This window comes from Cetorhinus maximus, chromosome 9 (genome assembly GCF_964194155.1).
Source record: "Cetorhinus maximus chromosome 9, sCetMax3.hap1.1, whole genome shotgun sequence".
In the NCBI taxonomy this organism is placed as follows: domain Eukaryota; kingdom Metazoa; phylum Chordata; class Chondrichthyes; order Lamniformes; family Cetorhinidae; genus Cetorhinus; species Cetorhinus maximus.
The window spans coordinates 99,568,765-99,589,015 of record NC_135887.1 but is presented as its reverse complement, the minus strand read 5'-3'; the positions used below and the strand labels follow the sequence as shown (position 1 = coordinate 99,589,015).

Below are 20,251 nucleotides of genomic sequence, written 5' to 3'. Positions count from 1 at the left end.
CCAATGGGTCTCATGAACAAGAGTGCAGAAAGGGCATGGGGGGTTACGGGTGAGAAATGAGACAGAGAAAGAGGCAGAGAGAGAGACAAGCGTTCAAGACTATTACAGGGGAGCCAGTGGAAATTTTGGTTTAGGATTCAAGAGCAGGGCCGTTGTGGCAGGGGACGCTGCAGAGGCAGTAAAATTATTGTTTTCAAGTAACAAATAAGTCCATGATTCTCCTACTTGTAGGTTAGTGTGAAGGTAGCAGGAGAGAGTTTTAATGAGACAGATGGTAGTGGAGATAAGAAGCTTGGTTGACCCTGGAGTCGTGGACATTTTTGGCAAAAGAGAATGTAGCCTGCTATTGCTTGAAATGCTCTGATAGTGGGTGGTTGGGAGCTGAGGTAGCAAACATTGGACCCACACAAAGGAGACTGGCTGGAATGGGAGAGAGTAAAGATTTTGGTCAGGACAAGGGCATCAAAGATGAATGTTAGGGAGTGATGGAGTAGAATAATGACTGATAACATTTTGTGGAAAATGGGAGAAGGAAAGTCTGGACAATTGGAATTTAGTGCATTTGTAAGTGGCTTGGTGGATGGGGGAGGTGCTTGTTAGTTGGAAAGAGTACAACGAACTGCTTGGTGAAAGCTTAGTCTACAATCAAGATGATGGGAGTAGAGAGGCCATGTGAGATATCACAGTGGAAGCAATGGCTATATAAATTTATATACAGGGTTGGGTATATGGACAACAGGAAGTAATGAGTTAAGAGAGTAGGCAAGAGGAGTTGAAATGAAGTTTGAAATTGCTAGAGTGAGGAGTCAGTGTTGAGGGAGGAAAGGGGGAGGATATCCTAGTAAGAAACAATGGGTCAGATGTAGAGAGCAGGATTTTAACAGAGTTATTTGGATGGTACATGGTGATGTGCTTGAAGGAGAAGAAAGTAAGCGAGGTGTAAGGGGAGGGACCACGGCGTAATTTGGTAATAAGGGCCACATCACCCGCCATGGTGGTTTGGGTAAGGGCTATTGTGAAAGATATAGCCAAGGTTTTAGTAAGGGGCAAAATGTTGTTATTTATGAAGCAAGTTTCAGTTAAAGTCAGGATCCCAAAGCACTAATCCACACTAAGGCTGTGGATGGCAAGTGCCTTGTGTGTGAACAGACATTCTGGAGGGAACTGTAGAGAGGGGCAGTGATTACTGATCTACTGGTAGAATTCAAAACACCAGTGGTTGGGGTTGGAATGGGATGGAAAGGAAATTTAAAAGATTAGCTGTCCCCCTTCCCCCAGACATGCTGGGCAGGGAGATTGGTGGGAGAGGAGGAGGATGATGGTGAACTTTTGGCACTTGGAAGAAGGCAATGATGTGTGACTTGTTGAGCCTACAGAGAATACCAATAAGCTGCACAGGAAATAACTGTGAGCTTATCCAATGGTTTTTTCAAACCTGGAATAGTAACAGAAGAGTTTTATTGGCCATAACATTCAAAGCCTCTTTAGATACAGAAGTGGTGCCAAAGGACTGGAGAACTGTAAGTGTTACACCCTTGTTCACAAAAGGGTATAAGCATAAGCCCAGCAACTACAAGCCAGACAATTTAACCTCAATGGAGGGGAAATTTTTAGAAACAATAATTTGGGACAAAATTAACAGTCATTTGGACAACTATAGATTAAGGAAAGCCAGCATGGATTTGTTGAGGGCAAATCAAGTTTAGCTAGCTCGATTAAATTTTTTTGATGAGGTACCAGAGAGCCTTGATGAAGGTAATGTAGTTAATGTGGCGTACGTGGACTTCCAAAAGGCGTATAGTTAAGTTCCATTTAACCGGCTTGGAATACAATGGAGAGTAGCAGCAGGGATACGGAATTGGCTGAGTGACAGGAAACAGGGAGTAGTAGCGAACACTTGTTTTTCAGACTAGAGGAAGGTATGTGGTGGTATTCCCCAGGGGCTGGTGTTAGGACCTCGACTTGGGTGTACAGGGCACAATTTCAATATTTGCAAATGTTATGATCCTTGACCAGAAGTTGTTGGTGAGATCCAGTTAGCGACCAATAACGTTTTTAAAGTAGACAACCTTAAGATTCAAGACACTTGCTCAGTGAAGAAAGCCACAAGATTCCATGGATTTTGAACAAACAAAAATAAACTTTGCTATAAAAGGTTAGAAAGATAAAACAATTTACAATATCTATCTTATACTCTTAAAATTCAGGGTTAACATGAGGTGCATGTAAATTAACAGGCAGCTGTGTTCGAACACATCACACTACACAAATGACAAATGCAATCAAAACAGATTCCACGGATTTCTCAACAACACACCCAGATGACAGTAACGCAGTGAGTCAACAATCGCACTGAAACTTTGTCTTTCTCATGAGGGTTTCCCATCTTCACCTTCGAAGATATTGCCTTGAGATGAGAGTGACTGCTCTTGACATTAAAGTAGCATTTGAACTGAGTGTGGCATCAAGGAGCCCTAGCAAAACTGGAGTCAATGAGAATCAGAGGGAAAACTTTCCACTAGTTGGAGTCATACCTAGTACAAAGGAAGATGGTTGTGGTTGTTGGAGGTCAATCATCTCCATTCCAGGACATCACTGCAGGAGTTCCTCAGGGTAGTGACCTAGGCCCAACCATCTTCAGCTGCTTCATCAGTGACCTTCCTTCCATCATAAGGTCAGAAGTGGGGATGTTTGCTGATGATTGCACAATGTTCAGCACCAATCACGACTCCTCAGATACTGAAGCAGTCCAGGCTCAAATGCAGCAAGACCTGGACAATATCCAGGCTTGGGCTGACAAGTGGCAAGTAACATTTGCGCCACACGAATGCCAGGCAATGACCATCTCCAACAAGAGAGAATCGAACCGTCGTCCCTAGACATCCAATTGCATTAACATCGCTGAATCCCCCACTATCAACATCCTGGGGGTTACTATTGACCAGAAACTGAACTGGACTAACCATGTAAATACTGTGGCTACAAGAGCAGGTCAGAGGCTAGGAAACCTGCAACAAGTAACTCAGCTCCTGACTCCCCAAAGCCTGTCCACCATCTACAAGGCACAATCAGGAGTGTGATGGAATACTCTTCACTTGCCTGGATGAGTGCAGCTCCAATAACACTCAAGAAACTCGACACCATCCAGGACAGAGCAGCCCGCTTGCTTGGCACCACATCCACAAACATTCACTCCCTTCACCACTGACGCACATTGCCAGCAGTGTGTAACATCTACAAGATGCACTGCAAGAGTTCATCAAGGTTCCTTCGATAGCACCTGCCAAACCTATGACCGCTACCATCTAGAAAGACAAGGGCAGTGGATACATGAGAACACCACCAACTGGAAGTTCCCCTCCAAGCCACTCATCATCCTGACTTGGAAAAATATTGGCGTACCTTCATTGTCACTGGGTCAAAACCCTGGAACTCCTCCCTAACAGCACTATGGGTACCTATACCACATGTACTGCAGTGGTTCAAGAAAGCAGCTTACCACCATCTTCTCAAGGGCAATTAGAGATGGGCAATAAATCCTGGCCTAGCCAGCAATGCCCACATTCCATAAATAAATTTTAAAAATGTCTCTCCAACTCAGACAGCATTAACAACGGCTCACCTCGCAGGGTTACAACATCGCCTCCCGAGCTTCTGTTCATCTAGATTCCCGAGTCTGCACTCAATCACCAGCTCACAACAAATTTCAGTTCTTTAGCCGGGCTACGCAAAACACTGCTCCAAAGGGTACCTTTGCCCCAACAGCCTGCAACAAAGAGTCACCAACCATCAACTGCCTTCTTGGATCTTCAGGGCATCTCTTAAACCCTCTTCAATTAACATTAACAACAGCCCATCTCGTGGAGTTTCAATCTCGTCTTCCAAGATTCCATTCCTCTGGGCTCCCAAGTACCCATTCAGACACCAAATTACCGGCACAACTTCAGATCTTCGATCACGCCGAGCAGAACGCTACTGCTCCAAAGGGGTACCTTTGCCCCAACGGCCTGCAGCATGAAATCACCAACCTTCAGCTGCCTTATTCACTAGCAGTCTACTCACTGCAGCGTTTTTCCTGTTTGGAGCCTGTTTCTCTGCACTTCTCTTTTTCTTTAACTTCACTGGGACCTGTTTCTGTCCCCTGCCTCTGCCTCAGATCAGCCATGATCTTATTGAGTGGCGGAGCAGGCTCGAGGGGCCCGATGGTCTACTTGTGCTCCTATTTCATATGTTCATATGTCTCTTACCTGGGACTTCCTTTTGGGACTTCTCCCTATTCCCTCTCCCTGCCCCCTACCTGGGACACTTGCTGACCGTGGTGCGCCGCAGCCGGTCACCTGACCCGCACCTTTTTATTTTAGGCACAAGCTCACTGGGCTCCAAAGAACATAACAGTGCCGATGTGCACATGTACAGCCCATTCCCAACCCGCACATGCACAGAAGTTTCGAGGCCCGTCGGGAATTGTTCCCAATCTCCAAGCTCAACCTCAAGGTAAGTTTGATTTTCATAATACAAACGACACAAAACTTGGAAGAATTGTGAACTGTGAGGAGAATAGTGATAACCTTCAAAAGGACATAGGCTGGTGGAATATGCAGACAAGTGGCAGGTGAAGTTTAATGCAGAGAAGTGAAAAGTGATTCATTTGGTAGGAAGAGTGAAGAGAGGTAATATAAAGTAAAAGGTTAAATTCTGAAGTGGGGTGCAGGAGTAGAGGGACCTGAGATATTTGTGCACAACTTATTGAACGTGGCAGGCAGGTTGAGAAAGCAGTCAATAAAGCTTGCAGGATCCTGGGCTTTACAAATATAGGCATAGAGTACAAAAGCAAGGAACTTATGATAAACCTGTAGCAAACACTGATTCGGCCTCGACTTGAGTATTGCATCCTGTTCTAGCCACCACACTTTCTGAAGGATATGAAGCCATTAGAGAGGGTGCAGAAAAGATTCATGATAATGCTTCCAGGGATGAGGAACTTCAGCTACGTGGATAGATTGGAGAAGCTGGGCTTGTTCTCCTTAGAGAAGAGAAGGTTGAGAGGAGATTTGATAGAGGTTTTCAAAATCGTGAGGGGTCTGGACAGAGTAGGTAGAAAGAAACTTTTCCCTTGGTGGAAGGATTGAGAATGAGGAGATCAAATTAAGATGATTAGCAAAAGAAGCAATGCGACATGTGGAAAAACTTTTTTATGCAGCGAGTGGTTAGGATCTGTGGGAGGACAAATTACTGGACTGTATGGCCCTTTGAGCACTGAGATCTGCACCATGATGGCAGCAGTATGAGCTTGCATAGCAGCAAGCATGAATCTCGTGACCTCCATTTGAGCTTTCACTGCAAACTTAGACGTTGAGTAATTTCCACCTGTGATGCAGTGGAAACTGAGACATCAGCCACCAAATGCTGCATTGTAACTGGATCCAAACCACCACTTCTTTAGTGGAAAGGATGGGCTCCAAGCTTTGTGTGTTGCCCTGTGCCACGTTGGAGCCAGACTCCTCCACACCCCTTGACAATGACAGAAGACTGTTTGGCACACCCATCAATGCACTAAGCATCTCAGTGTGCATGTTCTCGGCATTCTTGTTTCGAATACCCCGTCACAGTCCCCATCTGTGTCCCCTGTCGCAGAACTAATTTGTGATCTTGCCTTCTGGTGAGCTGGCACACAAGTTATCTTCTACCTCCTGGCTCAGCTGCAACCCACTCATGCTTGGTGACACCACATTCAGTTCCCGGCTCTACGTAGCCCTCTAAAGTTCATACAGTGTAGTATTTGAGCTGGTGGCTGTGCGTGCCAGATCAGTTGATGGTGCTGCTTCATCAATGGTAGGCTGTTGCTCTCACCCTTCTTCCTGAGGCTGCTGTGATTGGCCAGACAGCAGTTCTTGAGTGTCGGAAAGCAGAAGAGGAGGACTGAGGGTAAAGGAAAGGAATAGATTGGAAAGCAAAAGGTCTCTGGTTATGCCATCAGCAGCTTGCACTTCATGCCTGATAGCTGGATGAGGCTGAGGTGGGATATGAAAAGGGGCATAAGGCAAGAACACCCCATCATCTGTAACATTCTCAGCAATGCCCTGTCTCACAGTTGGTCCATAATGTAGAGCATCATCTGTTCAGTAGGACTCAGGAGATGCGAGTGTGCCTGGCCCTAGCCAGTTCCGCATTGTTCCCTGAGATTGTGTACAATCTCATCTTGTAAGAGAGAAGGAAGAACATCGGTGATTGTGTTACGCTGTGTTTGGATGATCTGCCTGCCACAGCCAAGTAGCTGTGGAGGTTGTGATAGGTGGGTGTGAGGCCGGCAACATTGGAAAGCTGTGACGGTGAGGTGGAGCATCTGAAGGCTGGAGCTCTGACTGCTCGGGGTTGCTGAGTGAGTGATGGGGCTGTGATACATTGAGTCGCGTGAGAGGTTGGTGGTACAGTGGGTATGAGATGTACTTTGAAGATACATTCACTGACTTTGACCACCCTTGTGAGGCCAGTGAACGTATTGCAGCACAGCAGCCATGTCCTCAGGATGAGACTCCCAAGAGCTGTCCTCCCTTGCCACCTGCTCCCATTCCCACTAGCGGATGTTCTTTGCGGATTCCCTGACCCCACTGCAGAACATGTCCCCTCTCTTCCTTTTGACTGCTATTACTAAGGCCTCCAGCACCGTAACAATGAATCTGGGAAACACTCTCTCTTCCCTGGTGCTCCATTTATTCAGCTTCTCCTTGCAACAAATTGCAATTCTGGCAGTCAGCAGTGGTTTCTTTCTACAGAGTACAGCTCCATTTTAAGGGGGGAGGCTGCCTTTAAGATTTGCAAGCTAGCTAGAACCAGCTAGTAGCCCTGCCTGACTCAATGGGACCGGGTGTGGGCAGATGACAAATCATGACACCATCACCACCCCCCGTTTGAAAACAGAAGGAACCATATTTTTAGCTCCCTATATTCGTATTTAAGTTGGTGGAGGTTAAGACATACTTTTTACAGTGCCTTTTTTTTAGATCACCGGTTGCTAGGAGTTGAGTTCTGTCTCATACAGTAAATATTGGGAAAAAGATTTGAAAGTTAAATATGCCTGTTGGAGGACAGGGTAGTAGGGAAGATAAGGCAGTAAAATAGTCATCAGCTACTGTGTGTGTGGAAAGCAGCAAGTTTTTTTAAAAGACTAATGAACACAAGTGCATATTTTCAGGAAGATAAAGTAGAGAAGAGTGAGACAGGATGACTAGAGAACAGGAGCAAAATACTGCAGAAGCTAGAAATCTGAAATAAAAACAGAAAATTTTGCAAATACTTAGCAGGTCTGGCAGCATCTGTGGAGAGAGAAACAGAGTGAGAAATATAGCAACGTTTTTTTTTAAAGGAAAGCACATAGACATAGACTGGTAGCAACTTTGAGGGAGTGTGGCAATACTGAGTATAGTTGTGGTGTTATGAATGTTGGTAGAGTCCATTAAGGTCCATGACCAATATCAGACAGCTACAGTGAATGAGAATGGGATGTTAGGATGTATAGCTAGGAAGATACAGTACAAAACAATGGTCGCCAACCACACTGTCTTCATAGAAGACCTTGGTTCAGCCCCAACTTGATTACAGTAAGTCACCATTTTAAGTGGCCTCATTCAGTGTCATTCTGATTTAGCATCACAGCTATAGTTAGCATCAGGACTTCCGCTTTAGCATCGTTTGGTGCTGGGGCGTTCATAGTTTCACATGACTCAATCGGCACCATTTTGGAGTGGCTAATCCTGCTTGTCACCTCTCACCCACTTGCCAACTCTCTCCTGTTCCCTGATCCTCCTGCTTGCTACCTTTCTTGCTCGCCACTTCCCTCTGCAACCATCCCTCTCGCCGCTTCCCTCCCCAACCCTCCTGCTCGCCTCTTCCGTCCCGGTCCTCCCACTTATAGTCTCCCTCACTCCCTTGTTCACTTCCTCCCTCTCGCTGCCCCTGTTCTGAGCCCTCATTCACAGCAAGGGCTTGAGAGAGGGAAGCAGCGAGCCAGTGGGAGAGGCTGTGAGTGGGAGAGAGAAGTGGGGAACAAGAGAGGCCAGTGAGTAAATGGGTTGCCCAGCAGGAGAAGCAGTAGAAAATTAGCATATTTCTTTTATATTTTTAAATTTATTTTATTTTAAAAATTATTTCGTTCACAAATATAGTAATTTAGGAATGTACAGTATTTCAACATACAGGGTATAATGTTTTAATGTAATTTTTTCACAAGAAAGATCAAACTACAGATTTAACATTGGTTGGAATGGGAAAATCTGATTCACTTAAAGTTGTTTCACTTAAAGTTGCATTTTGCAGTAACGCGACTACAATGTTAAGTGAGGAATCACTCCTGTCCCAGTCTTGTCCCTTCACGTGCTGAAAGATATAGAAGCCCCAAAAAACCCTCAGAGAAGAGGTACTAGTGTGAAAATCCTTATTTCAGGATCATTTTACTTTAGAAAAAGTTTCATTGAAGTATTTAAAATTATGATGGGACTAATCTGTGCACAATGGAAAGATTATTTGAATGAGATAAATTAGGGAGAATAAGGAAATATACATAAAATCTACATAAAGACAGAACTAGGTTGGATGTCGGGAGGATTTTCTTTTCCCAGAGGATTATTGAAATTTAGAATAGATTACCTGCGTATTTAATGGATGCAGATTTGCTGCAAAATTTCAAAAGGGAATTGGACAAGTTCTTGAAGGAGGCTGATGTGACCGCCTTCAAAAGCTAGATGGTATGTTGCAAAATGCATCTATGATCATTATTATCTACTGGAACTTATTAGGATTTTTTGGGAGGGAATGGGAGAGGAATTTCCCAGAATTATTTTCTCCCTGAATTGATCTTGGTTTAAAAATATATTTTTGATTCTCTTAGATTACCTGGCTGCTGGTAGGTGGGGAGAATTGAGAGTCAGGTTCCGTCATTGCAATATGACTGAATGAGACCAATATGACAGGCTAACTGTTTTATTTCCTGCCCATCCTTTTTGTATGTTTGTCATAAGAAGGAGGTGTTATAAGAATACATGCACTCCTTTTACTCCAGTTTGAAAAGTTAACAGATGCTTAGATTGAAAGAGTTTTTTTTCAGATGATTTGGGGATCATGATTTCTAAGCAGAACAAAGAACATGTGAAATGCTTTTTGACAGGAGAAAGCAACCCAGGAAATGTGGCTGAAAAGCACCAGAAGATGATGGGCTTCGGTTGAACTTTATCAACGTTAGAATAAGTTTAAGGGGAAATTCTAGAGTTATTGAAGGGATGTTAGACTAATAATACCTTCATTAATAACGTGTTCTTTAAATATATGAGGAATAGTATAAGGGAGGAAAAGGGATTTGGAGTCTTACTACAGTATTCAATGTTGATTTGTAAAACTTTGGCAGGATCTTGACCTCATACTTAAAATACGTAATCTAACAAATTATCTACCCCTATCAGAGTATGAGTTTGAAGTGAATAAATTGAGGACTTTTTGTTGAATGGTAGTATTGATAGTTGGGAAGAGAAAATGTTTCCAACACTTGTGATTAGTCTGACTCAAGAAAAGGCATCTCATAAGGTAAAACATGAATTTATAATTTAGCTGTTGGATTAATTAAATCTGGAAAAGGACTTTCTTTTTTGGATAGTACAAGTAATCTGTCCAATAGAGTGTTAATAACAGACGAGTTGTCAAAACAAGTATAAATTAATTCCAAGTGAGACAAGGTTGGCCGTCATCTGTTACTGAATGTAATTTGTTTGAAATCTTCATGCAAGTCATTAAAGGGGAGAAGTAAAAGGAAAAATGAAGAGGTTGAACTTGTGGCTCATGTGGACTGTGTGGTGATTTTAGATGGAGGTAATTAATTATTCCTGCTGTGGTCCAGACCATTTCTCTTTGTGGAATGGCATTCTGTTCCAAAATAAATATTAGAATGAGGCTTTGTTTCTAAGCAAATGGCCTGCAAAATCTAACATAGAAAAATGTTTTTCATTGTAAGGAAAGAGGTTCAAAATTTGTGTTATGTAATTAAATGTCAAGCATAAACTAAAACGTTTTTTGAAAAGAGGAATTTAGCATTTATATTTATGTAATTTACAAAGACAAAAGGCCAAATGGCCTCCTTTTGTGTTGTAAATTTTCTACTTTTCTGTATAAGCAAATGATAAATTAAAAAACAGCAGAATAGCACAAAATTCAGCAGTAAGTTACTTATCAATATATTTTCTATTTCCTAAGATTGTTCTTCAGGGTCACGTAACCGCACGAGTGAGTGCCAAGGCTCAACAGCTTGGAGAAAAGGCTTTTCGTTGTGAATATGAAGGTTGTGGAAGACTGTACACTACTGCTCATCATCTCAAGGTATAGTTCGAAGGTGCAAACTTTAATCATTGCTTTAAAGAAAAGGAACTTGAAAAACACTTGCAATTGTTTAGATCAAAAGCAAAATATTGTGGATGTGGGAAATCTGAAATAAAAGCAAATAAATGCTGGAAATACTCAACAGGTCAGGCAGCATCTGTGAAAAGAAATAATTAACATTTCAGGTCGATCATCTTTCATCAGAATCTTGTTTTTATTGCAATTATATTGTGCCTTATTATGTTCTTGGGGTATTCCAAAACATTTTTCAGCCTGCGATGCTTAATTTCAAAGTATATTTACTGCTGTTATGCAGAAAAACATAGCAACCAATTTGCATACAGTCAGGTACCACAAACTGCAACTAAATGAATAACTCAATTTTTGATGGTGGTGGTGGTTGAAGAAGGAATGTTAGCTAGAAAAATAGGAAAATTTCCTGCTCCACTTTGAACAGTGCCATAAGGTGCCTTATGCACAGCTGAACAGGTAGTCACAGACATTCAAAATAAAACACCTCCAACTGAAGAATACTTCCTTTATATCTGGCTAGAGTATATGCCTAAGTGAACAAGTTTTGTATAAATGAAATCTATACTAAATACAGAGTCTGTGCTAAATTTGGAGGATGGAATTCTAATATAGCTTGCAGTAACTTTTTAAACCCTTGTTAACTTTGGCAGGATTGCCATTTCCTCTCGCCAAAGCACTACAGGAATGGAGATCAAGTGGGCAGCTTCTTGGATTAATCGGAAGTGGCTTTATACCCACAGCTTCCTGTGTGATTAGTTACAGGTAGCAGCTGCAGTGTGATGAGGAAACTCTAAGCAGAGACCTACAAAGAGGGGGAATGGAAAGGGAGTCACACACAGCTCCTTTGAGCGTGTTATAGAACCATTTCTTCACAAGAGGATGAATTTACCTTTAAACTTTTCTTTCCCCTATTTCATCATTCTTTTTGCTCTCCCTTGCTCAACTTTCCTGGCGGTATTAACTCTTTACTACACTGCAGTCCATGACACCAATTGTCTGTGATTCCTCTAGTACCCCAATCAATTGGCAATTCCCCATGTGTGTCCTGATGGTCAATATTCATGTAGCTTCCACATATGCACTTCTCGTAAGAGTCACTGGACAGTGAACAAAGCCAGAATTGTAACGGATTATTTTCTGCCTTTTTTATAGGGTGTCGTTACCATGGGCCGTGATTTGAACGCACTCAAAACACGTTCCGTTACACAGAATTACATGACTCTGACTGAAATTGGCTAACAGAGCACTGACTAGGGTTTGAACTTGGGACTCTCTAGGCCTGTATGGTGCACTTGTTCACCACCTTTACAAGATAAACCATCAGGATAGCTGTTATTTCCCTTTTTTTTGTTGCCTGTTGCAGCTAAGTTTCAGGCACCTCTGATTTCATTTGTAGTAATATGGAGCTTGAATTAATAACTCCTTAGCAGTTGAAATGGTGACTACAGCTAGAATATTAATCATGGTTGGCATCGCCAGTGATTAGTACCAAATAGTGGATTGGACTGTTTCAAGTCCCAATCTGTTTAGTTTCTGATTAGAGCTACATTGAGCAAGGAGACACCAAGCAAAGGATGAACACCTCCCAGCATTGTGGAAAGAAAATTGGAGGGAACAGTCACAGTTGGGCAGTCGAAACCTGCCCCCAACTCCTTCGCCACAGCCCATCCCCCCCCCCCCCCCCTGCCAGCAGCCAGCTGGAGAGGACATTAGCTGTGAAAATGCCCTCTTATTTGATGGTTGATGAAAAAGAGAAATTAGAGAAGGGAAACATACCTGAAATACTCAGGAAAGAAATAGACTAATTTCTTGGATGAAGTATTAGAGGGCTGCCAGCACCTAGTGCATTGTAGCAGAAGTCGTTGCCTTTAGGAGAGTGGGATAAGTTGAGAGAAAATTGGAATGAACATTTCATCAACATGCCATCCCCCCCACCCCGCCAACATCACCTAGAAAAAAATACAAAAAATATCTGTCCAAGCTGCTGTATAATTAAAATATTGTTTGTTGTTGATGTATTTGATATTTTCTAATCCATTTCCGTTTTTATTATGTGATCACAGGTACATGAGCGGGCACATACTGGGGATCGGCCATATAGATGTGAGCATCCAAGCTGTGGAAAAGCTTTTGCTACAGGTACCTTTTGATGTAAATTCGTTCTTTACTGTGAGGATATAAAATTTATATTATTAGAAAATTTAGCACAGAGAGAGGGCATTTGGTCCACCTTGATACTACCACTGTTCACTCCACATTGTAGCTACCCTGCACCATGCAGGGTTGCGTGGCGAGTGGAAAAAGAACCTGGGCATTATAATGCACAAGTTATCAAAGGTCTATGACCAATGCCAAAATGTCATTTTAAGAGCAAATAGAGTGTTAGGATTTATTGCTGGTACAGGGCAGTGAACAGAAAACAAGATATAATGATCCTATAAGGTCATCATCAGACAACATTTTGAATATTGTCCTTTCATGTGATAGCTATCAAAATCCTTGAAAAATTTCATAGGGGACCACTAGATGGGTACACAATTTAATGGGCCTTAATTGTCATAATAGAGTTGAGATTTTTTATGCAATAAATGTGGAGATTTGATTGAAGTATTTAAAACAGACTCAGTAGAGCTGGGTTCGCTATTGAGCAACATTGGTTAGGGAGAACCATCAGATCTAAATGTAAGATACCTAAGCAAAGAACTCACTTAGATGATGGGAGGCACTTTTTTCATAGAAACTTATTGTACTGTCAAATATGTTGAAAACACATCCATCAAGTGTGGATTTACTGGAGGATTCAAAAGTTGCTGGATGAGTTAAAATATCAAAATATTGAAGGTTTAGGGATGATGGCACTAGCTTATAGGAATGAACTCCATTCCTCTGCCACTGTGATATTGAAATAGAAATTCTATCTTCTGATTCACAACTACAGTTCTAGTTACTGCTATGGGCTTAAATTTTATTTTTAAACATTGACATTTCTCACTGACCCATTAATTATCCAATCTCATTCCCAATGTTACTCATCCAAATGCAGAAGTTCTGGTCCATGGACTATGGTCAAGTTGTATATTTTTAAATTATTTTACCGATAAAGCTTCATATTCAAAACTGCTCTGCATTTTACATAAACTACAAAACAAACTACTCATGCTGATAAAAGACTCTCAGTACCTGTCACCAGTGATAAGTCCTCTTTTTGATGCCATTTGGATTACTGATTCTTTGCAGATAGAGGTATTCTACTCTTTTTGTCCTACAGTCAATCTATTACAGTCTTTTGAAAATGCTTTCTTCAATTTTTTCTTTCCTTTATTTTCAAAATGACCACCTTTTAGCAGATGCATTCACAAAAGGGTGTGCAAATAATGGCCCATAACTTCTGAGCTCCGGGGGGTACTCCTAAGATGTGCTGAGGGATGTCCCCCCGCCCCAAGAAGTGCCCACACAAGTATTGCATGTCATTTGCCCAGGAAGTTCAAATGTCCATTGGGCATTTGCCCTGCACTGGGAACCATTGGAAACTCCAATTTAAATCACAAACTTCAGATGGTTCTGACTGTGGTACAGCATTAGTTACCCAGAAACAGTTAGAAGAGTTAAAACCACTTCTGACTCCTGGGTAACCAACGTACTGACCCACCCTCCTCCACCTAACCATCTATAGGACTTCCCGACTACTCCAGAACCCCCCACAGGAGTCCCCCAACTATCCCCCACCACCCCTGACTACACCCCCACCCCCATGGGACTCCCCCGACCTTCCACAACACCCCACCCCTGACTAGCCCCCATCTCCACCACCACCACTACCCATGGTGCTTCTCCGATCCCTTGACTTCCCACAGAGAATGGTGAGAGTGTGGAGCCAGCTACCATCTGACGTGGTAAATGCGGGCTCACTCTTAAGTTTTAAGAATAAATTAGATAGATACATGGATGGGAGAGGTCTGGAGGGTTATGGACTAGGTGCAGGTCAATGGGACTAGCGGAATAATATTTCGGCACAGACTAGAAGGGCCGAATGGCCTGTTTTCTGTGCTGTAGTGTTCTATGGTTCTAGGACTTCCCTGGCCCCTCACGGGACAACCCAACTATCCCCATCACCCTGGACTACCCTCCTGACCCTCCATGGGACTCCCACAGGCCCTATTCCCAACCGACTACCCATCCCACCCACAGTACTCTTTCTCCACCCCCCCCCCCCACCAAATCCCTTGACACCCCCCGCAGGATCCTCTGACTACCCTCATTCCCCAAGCTACCCACCCTACGCCCTCAACTACACCCCCTCCCGACTACACCTCCACCACCCAAATATCCCCACCACTTCTCCTGCACAACTGACCACCTGACCCTCTCCACTGACCACCTGACCCACCCCTCTGATCGCCCCACTGACCACCCAACCCTCCCACTGCCCTCCCCCGACCCCCTGACTGCCCCCTATTGACCACCTGGACCCCAGCCACTGACCACCCCACTAACCACCTGAACTGTCCCCTACCTCCCCCCACTGACCACCCCCTTAATCATCCAAACCGCCCCCCTACAGATCACCCCCCATTGATCACCTGACCCCCCCACCCCACCCCACCCACTTACCTTTTCCCTGGCTTTTCAAAGTAGTTGTACCTTGAAACCTAACTGCTTTATGGCAACTAGTGCTGTAAAAAGGAGGTGTTGTTTCCTTACCTTTGACTCAACTGCCCTTGACACAAGGCCTTAGGAACCATCTGCACTGCACCTTTCCCACCCAGCCTGAGTCAGAAGGTCGGGTGAGAAAGATGCAGCAGCATTTCAGGGTAAGTAGCTAAGAGTGGAGCGGCAATCGAGCTGTGATTGCCATTCCATGGAGGTTACTGCCTAATGTGTGTGAATACTCACCAACCTTTGGAGCCAATGGCTTGCGCTGAAGTTGATCCACTAGCGGCCTTCAGGCTCTTCATCAGTGTAGCCACACTTTGTGTGTAAGCCTGGGTGTTCAGTGGGCTAATTGAATGTGGAGTAGTCCAGCCAACCCCAAACCTGTTTTCACTCACTGTTCATACCTGCACTGTTCTTCATTCCTTAGCCATGGATGCTGAGGTCAGTATTATTCCCCACTGTAGCATAAATCAGCTAACTTGAATAGCTTGAGGATTTAGGACACTTCAACTTACACACTACACAAGCCACACGTATAATGCATTTATCCACTGAGCCATTAGGCAGGCAGAGGCTGACAGCACCTCAAGCCTGCCTGCCCTATTTGCTTTTCCCGATTTCCCTTTCCCTAATAAACTAAAGTTGCTGACTCATATCCTATAAGGAAATAGCTTCAGTTGAATCATTTCTCCCCTAATAAAGACCCACCATTTCTTCTTGTATGCAGAAATGTTCTGATGTCAGCAGGTAAGGTTTAGTAAAACAACTGCTCAACTGTCATATTCACAACTCAAAGCTTTGGGCTGACGTAGATGTTGATCCAGTGACCAGCAAGCTAGGAAAAATTGCATACCACTGGGGGATAATTCTGTAACTTTACAACTGCCCCAGGTGAGATCAAATAACTTAATGCTGATTAGGGCAACTCAACTTTTCCTTTCCTAAGTTTTGTAGAAAATAATTAATTCCTTACTACTGCTGCAGCTTCTCACTACATTTTAAAAATTAAATAAATATTTGCATTTGTAATAGTGCCTTATCATAAAAACAATGAAATAGCATGCGTTTACATAGCACCTGTAACATCCTCAGGATGTTCCAAAGTGTTTTGAAGCAAATTAATTACTTTTATAGTGTAGTCATTGTTACGTAGGCAAACATAACAAGGCTCCATAACAGTAACGAGATAGTTCATTCATATTTTATCTGTTTTGTTGCTGTTGCTTGAGAGGTAAATCAGGTGTAGATATGTCCTTAAGCTTCAGCAACACCTGGCATTTAAATGGCACCTTTACATTGTAAAATGTCCCAAGGTACTTCACAGGAGCATTGTCAAACAAAATTTGACACTGAGCCACATAAGGAGATATTAGGGCAGATGACCAAAAGCTTGATCGAAGAGGTGGGTTTTAAGGAGCATCTTAAAGGAGGTAGAGGTAGCGAGGTGGAGAGGTTTAGGGAAAGAATTCCAGAGCTAAGGGCCTAGCCAGTAGTGGAGCAATAAAAATCAGGGATACCCAAAGACCAGAATTGGAGAATAGCAGCTATCTCGGAGTGTTGTATGGCTGGTGGAGGTTACAGAAATTGGGAGGGGTGAGCCCATGGAGGGACTCGATAAAAGGATGAGAATTTTAAGACACAGGTGTTGCTTCAGTGAATTACTTTTGAAGTGCATTGACTGTTATGAGAATGGGGTAGTCTGGGCACAAAGTTGCTGATGCCAATGATGCTGCATGGTTATTTGATGATATAGAAATGACCGTACCAGTTTTTATTCTGTCCCATTTCTACTCTTCTTGATTGAATACTTGGCTATCCCAAAGTTCTCCATCTAGTGGCTGACTGAGAGCTGGGAAAACCTATCTATTAAAAGGCATGTGCACCTCTAAAAATGGAATCTGTCACTGTAGCAGTAGTAGAACAAAAGCAATTACTTGCATTCTGTAGTGCCTTTCACATTATCAGGGTGGCCCTAAGTGCTTTGCAGCCAATGAAATACGTTTAAACTGTAGTCACTATTGTAATATTGGAAATGTAATGCAATAGTGGCAGCAGATAAATCTGATCAATGTTTGATATTGGGGGAAGGGTTCTGTTTAAACTTTTAAGTTGTAAGCTGTGTTTTGCTGCAAATTTCTATGCTGCATGAGCCTCCACACAATGTGTTCAAGTCCTGTGAGACTCTAGTGTCCATTTCCTTCTAAATTTTCTTTATACTAGGAAAACTGCAAACACCTCTGAATGCTACTTTTTTGTCCATGGGCTGCATGAGTCACTGAACTGTTGCAAAGTAGTGAGCTATCTGTTTATTTCATGTGTGGCGCATTGCAGATTGCTCGGCAGTCATTCATGGGTGCAACATAAGAGGGAACATTGCTCTCTTCCCACTGGTCCTATTCTCCCTCTCTTCAAAGGTCCCTTTCCCACTCCACCTCTAACTGGTTCCGTTACATTTCTACCATCACACATCTCAATCCACCTTCCCTCTCTCTAGTTCCATTCTCGCTCTCTTCTCTCTAATTGTATTCTAGCTCTCTTCTCAAATCTACAACCTTTCATGTCCCATTCTACCTCTCCTCAGATGTCCCATTCCACTTCTCAAGTGTCCCAATCTCCCACTCAAAATCCATCCCTTTCCACCGTTTCTCATATGTCCCATTCTACCTCTCCTCAAACTCCCATTCTACCTCTCCCCTCATACATCCCATCCTACTTCTCACATACATCCCATTTTACCTCTCCTAAGACAAGCCTTTCTACCACCCCTCATATGTCCCATTCTACCTCTCCTCACATTTCATTCTACCTCTATTCTTACATGTCACATACCAAGTCTCCGCACATTTAAAAAAAAATTCTTCCATAGGATGTGAGTGTTGCTGACAAGACCAGCATTTGTTGCCCATCCCTAATTGCCCTTTAGAAGGTGGTGGTAAGCCTCCTCCTTGAACTGCTGCAGTCTCTGTGGCATTGGTACACCCTGGATCCAGAATTTTGACCCAGTGATAGTGAAAAAGCGATGATATAGTTCCAAGGCAGGGTGGTGTGAAAATTGGAGGGGAACTTGAAAGTGGCTATGTTGCAATGGTTACATTCTCCACCTCACAGGCATCATTCTACCCTTCCTCACATCTGTCCTATTCCTCTACCTCTCACGCATCTTACAAGTGAACTGTTAGCTCCCTTTTCTCGAAGCAAGAGCTTGCACTTTCAAGAGAGTGCATGAAATGCCAATGAAATGGAGAAGATGCGCACACATTGAAAGTCTGGGCATAGATCATAAACAACCTTAAAAATACATTCATCTCACCAAACAGTGAAATTAAATTCATGTAATCTGGTCTCTCATCCATTATCCATTAACCTAGACAGTTTCAATTCATTTGCCATTTCCAGGCTGTTAAATGTGGCTGAATCACTGCTTAAGATAGGTGTTCGTTGGACATATCCATATATGGGATTAATAACCCAATTTGCATCATAAATCTGCTCATCAAAAGACATTAGGTTCTCCTTGAGATTAAATCCACTGATAAACTTCACCCCAGATGTGAGAGTGATTTGGCCATAATTGGCAGTGCTCACTGGGCTTGTGACCTTCAGTTGCTTTTGGCTTTTCTGGACCATGCATCTCTAGGTTGAGCCCTGGGCCATTGAGAACTGCTGAATGGGGAGTTCTCTGAAGTCTCGCTCAAACACGGGGCTGACAATCAGAAGCTCCCTGGGTCATTCACTTTCACCTGGCTCAGCCCTTCCCCTCTCAGGCCAACGGGCTACTGGGGAGTTTTCCTTTGTCTCCTCCCAGAAACATTGACTGATGAATCTGGAGTGCCCTTATCTTCTGAAACTCAATCTCTCCCGTGATCTTGTTCAGCTCCTCTCTTCCCACCCTTCTCACTTCCTCACTCTTGTCCACTCCACTCACTCCAGCTTGCTGATTCTCCAACCACAGCTGCACTTTTTAGTGCTGTCTTCAGCTACCTGTGCTTTTACTGCAGGGGTTTTGATGCACATGCGCAAGGTGCACATGCGCAAGGTGCACATGCGCAAGGTGCACATGCGCAAGGCGCACATGCGCATGTCCCCCCACACCCACCCCCCATCCTCCGCATGAACTCGCTGTTGTGAGCAGCCTGTTTATTTAATTCCGTAATACATTCCAAATTGCTATGCAGCTGTGCATACATGCACTTCAGACCTAACACTGTTGGTGACTCGTGAGTAAGAGACTACCTGTACCTACTAAATCTCTCCATTGTTCTTTCCAGAATCTGAAATTTTTAATTAACCAGGTGTCTGACACAAACCTGTCACCCTGCTTAAAAGCTTTTGATCTAAGTTACTGAAAAATGCAAATGTGGATTGCATACCACCTTCTTGGAGGGAAACACTCCACTTAACAACTGTTGTTTTTAGCAGATGTATGGCTGCCATTTTGAGTAACTCCCAGCAGTTTTATATTGGTTTGCGGCCAACTTTTAAAGTTTAAAGTCTTGCACTTCTGGGACTAATGTGGGTTTTATGTAATATTGAAGTAACAACTGAGCCAGGCTGGTTTATCAGTCATCAACATTGCCCCGCTGAGCTATCAACTTATTGAGTCAAACTTTTTAAAAACCAACTCTTCTCATCAAAAACAGAAAACGGTAGAAACACATAGTAGGTTAGTCAGCATTCATGCAGTGAACAGACAAGTATAACTCTTGATAAGCACTGAAAAAATGAAAAAGTATTAAATGCAATCAGAACAAAGGGGAGAAGAAGGCTGAAAAGTAAACAAAAACATCAGAAAGTATCAGTGGAATGAACTATTAACCACTTAAAAGAATAATGTGTTGTTATAAATAATCCTGGAAATTCTGAAAATACTCAGTGGGGGAGAGAGAAACGGAGTTAATGTTTCAGGTTGATGACCTTTCATCAGAACAGCTGTTAAATGGCTGAGATAATCTTTTCTGATGTTACAATTCTTCCAGCCATCTAATCAGTTTTAAATGGAAAAATAACTGAACGTTGGGCTAAGATTTATGCTCTGTTTCAATGTACTATCTCAGTGTTGTGACCCAACAGTTGGTAAAGCTGAGTTATTTAAAATCCAGAGGAAAACTTTAAATAACTGTCATAACCTATATTTTTAAGCGGTATTTTTGAGATGCAACTCTAAATTCAGGAATCAGACCACCAGTTCTCGAGAGGCTTTTATATC

At 42.9% G+C, this 20,251-nt stretch overlaps 1 protein-coding gene across 4 annotated transcripts in view; it reads left to right on the top strand.

The window, feature by feature from the left end:
* znf143b (zinc finger protein 143b) overlaps window positions 1-20,251 on the top strand; it is a 94,588-nt gene that overhangs the window by 47,581 nt on the left and 26,756 nt on the right. For all 4 annotated transcript variants that reach the window (XM_078549176.1, XM_078549172.1, XM_078549174.1 and 1 more), the window contains exons 8-9: window positions 10,237-10,359; window positions 12,456-12,531. In XM_078549176.1, the coding sequence (XP_078405302.1) occupies window positions 10,237-10,359; window positions 12,456-12,531 (199 nt within the window). The remainder of the gene's footprint in view (window positions 1-10,236; window positions 10,360-12,455; window positions 12,532-20,251) is intronic.